Source organism: Colobus angolensis, unplaced genomic scaffold (genome assembly GCF_000951035.1).
Source record: "Colobus angolensis palliatus isolate OR3802 unplaced genomic scaffold, Cang.pa_1.0 Scaffold275, whole genome shotgun sequence".
In the NCBI taxonomy this organism is placed as follows: Eukaryota; Metazoa; Chordata; class Mammalia; order Primates; family Cercopithecidae; genus Colobus; species Colobus angolensis.
In genome coordinates, this window is record NW_012115988.1 from 3407811 (window position 1) to 3415621 (window position 7811).

General features: G+C 40.2%; 1 protein-coding gene across 1 annotated transcript in view; it reads left to right on the forward strand.

Moving 5' to 3' along the window:
* Positions 1–7811, forward strand: part of LAMB4 (laminin, beta 4) — a 122917-nt gene that overhangs the window by 100510 nt on the left and 14596 nt on the right. Inside the window, exon 30 of the mRNA XM_011948223.1 lies at positions 5418–5625. Coding sequence (XP_011803613.1) covers positions 5418–5625 — 208 coding nt within the window. The remainder of the gene's footprint in view (positions 1–5417; positions 5626–7811) is intronic.

Genomic DNA, 7811 nt, shown 5'->3' on the forward strand with positions numbered 1-7811 from the left:
AGTACTGAAGCTGGAAATTGACCTGAAACCTTACTCCTCTCTCTCTCTCTCTACACACACACACACACACACACACACACACACACACACACACAGATATATGATTAATCTGAAGAGGCTTTATTTTCCATAACCATTTTCCAAATTCAATAATTTAACATTTTATACATGAATTGGCAATTGCAGCATCCATTACAATCTCTTTAATCATTTCATTATTCTACTTAATATGTGTGAGAGACCCCTGTGGCCAAGATTTTTTGTTTTTTGATTTTTCCTATCTCGGTGTTTCTAGAAATTGTATTGGCGGTTTCTAGCTGTTATTTTCAAGATAAACAAAAATTAGGTGGAAATTACCTTTGACAAAAATAGTAAAAACAAATGGGGTAGAATCAGTCTACTGGACATTTTGTTTATTCAAAAGCAAACTTTCAATGATTTAGCTGGATGAATCAGTATTGACTGGACTCAAGTCTAGGATTAGGCTGGACTGAAAAGGCATCAAAACAAACATCAAAATCAAAGTTGCTAAACTAATCGCATGAACTGGTGGAACAGGGTCTACATGACCTCCTTTCTACCTAGTTTGCTGGGTCATAGAGCCTGTCCTCTTATTACTCTTCATTGCCACTGAATACATTTCTAATAAATATTTTACTTTAATAAACTTGAGGAATTGAAAGAAATCTATGTCCAGATTATTAAAACTAAAGGCATAAAGAACTATTATTACAACTAGGCATAGAGAAAAATCTTTTTTCATACAAGAAACTTCTTACTGCTCAGTGTCCCTAGAGCCCTGGTGACCAGGAAGGTTTCATGCTTTGCAGTGCCCTCTACCCACCTCTTGCTTCTCCTCTTGCCTGGCTATAAAGCCCCAATAAAATTATCATTACATTACATGATGACCATACTATTCAGCTTTTCTTTGACCACCTTAATATTTTTCTTGAAATCTGAATGCCTTATTAACAAAGGGATGTATCACTTCTCCTGAAAGTTCTATATATAAAAATTTGAATCTATAATCTCATAATAAATATGAATAACTATTTGATAAATGAATAAGTGATTGAAGTAAATTCACTTTTCATTCGAACTTTTTTTTTTTAACCTTTAAGTTCAGGGGTACACATGCAGGTTTGTAAACTCAAGTCACAGGGGTTTGTTGTACAGATTATTTCATCACCCAGGTATTAAGCTTAGTACTCATTAGTTATTTCTCCAGATCCTCTCCTTCCTCTCACCCTCCACCTTCTAAAAGGTCCCAGTGTGTGTTGTTCCCCTCTGTGTGTCCATGTGTTCTCATCATTTAGCTCCAATTTATAAGTGAGAACATGCGGTATTTGGTTTTCTGCTCCTGTGTTAGTTTGCTAAGGATAATGGCCTCCAGCTCTATCCATGTTCTGGCGAAGTACATGATCTCATTCTTTTTTATGTCTGCATAGTATCCATGGTGTATATGTACCACATTTTCTTTATCCAGTCTATCACTGATGGGCATATAGGTTGATTCCATGTCTTTGCTCCTGTGAATGATGCTGCAATGAACATGCATGTGAGTGTGTCTTTATGAGAGAATGATGTCTAATCCTTTGGGTATATACCCAGTAATGAGATTGGTTGGTCGAATTGTAATTCTTTTTTTAGGTCATTAAGGAATCGCCACACTGTTTTCCGCAATGGTTGAACTAATTTACACCCCCACCAACAGTGTACAAGTGTTTCTTTCTCTCTGCAATCTCATCAGCATCTGCTATTTTTTGACTTTTTAATAATCACCATTCAGACTGGTGTGAGGTGGTACCTCTGTGTGGTTTTGATTTGCGTTTCTCTAATGATCAGTGATGCTGAGTTTTTTTTCATATACTTGTTGGCCCCAAGCATGTCTTCTTTTGAAAAGTATCTGTTTATGTCCTTTGCCCACTTTTTAAGGGTTTTTTTTTTCTTGTAGATTTAAGTTCCTTATAGATGCTGTATATTAGACCTCTGTCAGATGCATAGTTTGCAAAAATTTTCACCCATTCTGTAGGTTGTGTTTACTCTGTTGACAGTTTCTTTTGCTGTGCAGAAGCTCTTTAATTATATTCCATTTCTCAGGTTTTGCTTTTGTTGTAGTCGATTTTGGTGTCTTTATCATGAAATCTTTGCCCATGCCTGTGTCCCAAATAATATTGTCTAGGTTGCCTTCCAAGGTTTTTTATAGTTTTGGGTTTTACCTTTAAGTCTTTAATCCATCTTGAGTTAATTTTCATATAAGATGTAAGGAGGGGGTCCAGTTTCAGTGTTCTGCATATGGCTAGCCAGTTATCCCACACCATTTGTTGAAAAGCGAGTCTTTTCCCCATTTCTTGGTTTTGTTGACTTTGTCAAAGACCAGATAGTTCTAAGTGTGTGATCTTATTTCCAGACTCTCTTTTCAGTTCCATTGGTCTATATGTCTGTTTTTTTGTACCAGCACCATGCTGTTTTGGTGTAGCCCTGTATTATAGCTTGAAGTCAGATAGCATGATGCCTCTAGCTATGTTCATTTTGCTTAGGATTGCTTTGGCTAGTCGGGCTCTTTTTTTGTTCCATATGAACTTTAAAATATATTTTCTAGTTCTGTGAAGAATGTCATTGGCAGTTTGATAAGAATAACCTTGAATGTGCACATTGTTTTGGGCAGTATAGCCATTTTAATGATATTGATTCTTCCTATCTATAAGCATGGAATCTTTTTCCATTTGTTTGAGTCACTCTGGATTCTCTGAGCAGTGTTTTGTAGTTCTCCCTGTAGAGATCTTTCACCTCCCTGGTTAGCTGTATTCTTAGGTATTTTACTCTTTTTGTGGCAGTTGTGAATGAGTTTGCCTTCCTCGTTTGGCTCTTGGCTTGACTGTTGTTGACGTATCGGAATGCTAGTGATTTTTCTACATTGATTTTGTATCCTGAGACCTTACTGAAGTCATCAGCTTAAGGAGCTTTTGGGCCAAGGCTACAGGGTTTTCTAGATATGAGATCATGCCATCTGCAAACAGGGATAGTTTGACTTCCTCTCTTCCTATTTGGGTATGCTTTATTCATTCTTTGGCCTAATTGCTCTGGCCAGGACTTCCAATACTATGTTGAACAGAAGTGGTGAGAGAGGGCATCCTTGTCTTGTGCTGGTTTTCAAGGAGAATGCTTCAGCTTTTGCCCATTCAGTATGATGTACTAGAACTTTTTTAATTAAAAAGCTGCTCTTTCTGGCTGGGCGTGGTGCCTCACACCTGTAATCCCAGCACTTTGGGAGGCCGAGGCAGGCGGATCACCTGAGGTCAAGAGTTTGAGACCAGCCTGGCCAACATGGCAAAATGCTGTCTCTACTAAAAATATAAAAATCAGCTGGATGTGGTGGTGCACACCTGTGATCCCAGCTACTTGGGAGTCTGAGACAGGAGAATCGCTTGAACCCAGGAGGCGGAGGTTGCAGTGAGCCGAGATCATGCCACTGCACTCCAGCCTGGGCGATACAGCAAGATACCATCTCAAAAAAAGAAAAAAAAGAAAAAGAAAAAGTATGTTTCTTTAAAGAGCCAACTCCCTGATTCTATTTAAAATGTCATTTTACTTTACTCACAAAAAAATTCTTGTCACATTGCTTCAAAAATATTACAGAAAGTAAAATATTTCATTTATATTAAGAAAAATAGCTAAAGCAAAATGACTACAAGCAGAATATATACTCATGTCATGTCACTCAAATGCTGAAAATCATTTTTGGCTCCCACTATTCTCTGAATAAAGTCTAAGTTCCTCAGCCTCTGACACAGGGACTTGTGCCATCTGCTCCCAGCCCTTCTAAGCATGCTACTGTCCTGCCAAGAGTGATCCATGCAGTTTCTTGTACCACCATGAGCTTTAGCTCCTGTAATTCTCTCAGTTTAGAATATCTCTTACCCCTCCCCACATCCCACAGTCTCCACAAGTTTAACCTGCTGTCCTCCCAGGCCCAGTTTCAATGCCCCTGAAGTCCTTCCTGGAGTATTTTCTCCTTCCTCTGAACCCCAAGAAATTTTGCCTTATATTGATCACTTCTGTTCCTTTGTGATCAATATTTGTATATAATGACTTACAGGTCCTCACCTGACGGCAAGCCCCCTGAGGATAAGATCCACGTCTAGTTCATCTCTAGCTTCCCTATAGGAATTGTAGGTGTTCAGTAAGTAGCTGGAGAGGGACAAATGGCTTTGCTATAACACAGGGGTATCCAATCTTTTGGCTTCCCTGGGCCACACTGGAAGAGGAAGAATTGTCTTGAGCCACACATAAAATACTCTAACACTAACAATGGCTGATGAGCTAAAAATAAAAATAAAATCACACACAAAAAAACTCATAATGCTTTAAGAAAGTTTACGAATTTGTGTTGGGCCAAATTCAAAGCCGTCCTGGGCCACATGTGGGCCCCAGGCTGTGGGTCGAACAAGCTTGCTCTAACAGTTCATCTTCCACTTTAGTTCTCAATAGGGGCCAAATTTACTTTTCTGGGAAGTAGAGCATGGATGTATTTGAAAGTTTCTTTGGTGGGGCACGGTGGCTCACACCCATAATCCCAGCACTTTGGGAGGCCAAGGTGAGTAGATCATGAGGTCAGGAGATCGAGACCATCCTGGCCAACATGGTGAAACCCCATCTCTACTAAAAATACAAAAAAATTACCTGGGCATGGTGGCGCGTACCTGTAATCCCAGCTACTCAGGAGGCTGAGGCAGGAGAATCACTTGAACCAGGAAGTCAGAGGTTGCAGTGAGCCAAGATTGCACCACCACTGCACTCCAGCCTGGCAACAGAGTGAGATTCTGTCTCAAAAAAGAAAAAAAAAAAGTTTATTTATAACATGCTATTAACATGTTTCTTTACTCTGTATTGTCTCACTCCAATCCCAGAATAGGCCTTTGAGTCGTAGTATCAGGTACAATTACCCAATTACACAGATGACCAAAAATTGTGAGCCTTTTTAATGTCATGGAGGACCAGAATCCAGTTTTGTTGACTTCAAACGCAGTGCTTCTCCAATGTCTCATTCACTGTGCTTAAATTTTCATGACAGGTATCTAAACATGTTAATTGCTTTTGAGTATGTACTTATAATAAATCATTCTCAGGGCATTTTGTAGAATACACACAATGTTCCAAGCCTGTAGTATTTTGTTTTTCCAACAAACACTTGTTCAGCAAGTATTCAGCACTCAGCCAGCAGTGTTTCTTCCAGAGACAAGGAACAGCTGAGGATGAAGAAGAATCTATGGGGTACCTACAATCTAATCCCTGTCTTCTAGGAACACCTAATCAAATCCTAGTGCAGTTGGCTCAGACATCATTGTGGTTATACTTTTAAGATACAGTATTTGTTAAGGAGACATGATTACCTAAAACCCTCCTTCTTATTTAAGAGGAAAACGTGCCTCCAGAAGACATCGAGAAGGTTGCAAATGGTGTACTTGACATTCACCTACCAATTCCATCCCAAAATCTAACCAATGAACTTGACAAAATACAGAAACTTATGCAACTCTGTGAGGATTACAAGTCAGAGGAAAACAGGCTAAATGAAGAAGCAGATGGAGCCCAAAAGCTTCTGGTGAAGGCCAAAGCAGCTGAGTAAGTACTGTATTAATATTCTTATCTTGCTCTAACAGACCATCTGCTGAAAGGATATCTGGAAAATATTTGCCCAGGGAGCTATAGCATTCAAATGAAATTACCTTCTGAGAGTTCAGTGTCCAAGTTGAGGGCTGAGCTCTCTTTGGAGATACCCCAGGAAGCGGGGTGACTGAGTGGCAGGGTTCAGAGATGCTTTCTTCCTGTTTTCTTAGACTCGAAATGCCTTTCCAGTGGCCTGATACCTTTTTATACCAATGCATAGGAATAAATGTTAAATACTCATTATATGCCAATATTTTAACAGGTAGTTGGAATATTGGTATAGATTTTTCTAAGTTTACTATACTAAGCAGTACTTTGAAATAAAAATCTTTTTAGGCCGGGCGCGGTGGCTCAAGCCTGTAATCCCAGCACTTTGGGAGGCCGAGACGGGCGGATCACGAGGTCAGGAGATCAAGACCATCCTGGCTAACACGGTGAAACCCCGTCTCTACTAAAAAATACAAAAAACTAGCCGGGCGAGGTGGCGGGTGCCTGTAGTCCCAGCTACTCGGGAGGCTGAGGCAGGAGAATGGCGTAAACCCGGGAGGCGGAGCTTGCAGTGAGCTGAGATCCGGCCACTGCACTCCAGCCCAGGTGACAGAGCGAGACTCCATCTCAAAAAAAAAAAAAAAAAAACTTTTTAAAAAGTCTGATATTTCACTCCCTCAGTACATTCTCAGTAAAAAGATATGAAGTTGGTGCAAAAGTATTTGCAGGTTTTGCCATTGAAAGTAATGGCCAAAACCACAATTACTTTTGCACCAACCCAATGTAATGATGGGGAACAGAAGAAATGGACACTAGAGTTCCAGGAGTATTGCAAGATGAAAATGATGTCTATGCTAGACAGAATTAACTAACTCTTGCCTTTTGTCCTATTGACTTAGCCAACCAAAAAAAAAAAAAAAAGTCATGTTGATGTTTTTATGAGCATGGGGTGCTGTGGGTCAGGGTTACAGGATCAGTTAGGTGGTGGCCATCTCAACACCCCCCATCACTGAGATCTGACCCATTGTCACTGTCTCATCATCCACATGTACAAACGAAGTACACCAGGTTCATCCAAAAGTCCAACCCCTTCCAGGTTTAATATTTAAAACCAGGAAGATTAACTGCACAGCAATTACTTAAGGATTAAGTAGTCAGGGCACGGTGGCTCACACCTGTAATCCCAGCACTTTGGGAGGCCAAGGCGGGCTGATTACTTGAGATCGGGAGTTCAAGACCAGTCTGACCAACATGGAGAAACCCTGTCTCTACTGAAAATACCAAATCAGCTGGGCATGGTGGCACATGCCTATAATCTTAACTACTTGGGAGGCTGAGGAGGAGAATCACTTGAACTGGGGAGGCGGAGTTTGCAGTGAGCGGAGATGGCGCCATTGCACTCTAGCCTGGGCAACAAGAGCAAAACTCTGTCTCAAAAAAAAAAAAAAAAAAAATCAAGTAGTCACACAGCAATTAAAAGTGATACTGATGGGTTGGGTGAAGTGGCTCACAACTGTAATCCCAGCATTTTGGGAGGCCGAGGCAGGTGGATCACTTGAGGCTAGGAGTTAGAGACCAGCCTGGCCAACATGGCGAAACCCTGACTCTACTAAAAATACAAAAATTAGCCAGTGTGGTGGCATGAGCCTGTAATCCCAGCTACTTGGGAGGCTGAGGCAGAGAATTGCTTGAACTTGAACCTGGGAGGCAGAGGCTGCAGTGAGCTGAGATCGCACCATTGCACTCTAGCCTGGGTGACAAGAGTGAGACACCATCTCAAAAAATTAAAAAAAGGTGATATAAGATGTTTAATAACAAGCAGAGATTCTTATAGTTCAATGGTAATGCTTTTTAAAAAGCAGGTAACATCCAAACTGAGCAGGAAGTTGAAAAACAAAAAGCAGGTAACAATTTATACATGAAAGAGGATCTGAATTATGAAAATAAAAAATTTTGCTACAATATCCTAACATTTTAAAAGATGGCAAGATTACTGGTATTTTTCCCCTTCTTAGTTTTTTTTTCTTTTTGGGTATTTTCTAAATTTGCTATAATAAGCAGTACACTGAAAATCTTTTTCTTTTTTTTTCTTTTGAGACAGGGTCTCATTCTGTCATCCAGGCTTTAGTTCTGTGGCACGATCTCAGCCCACT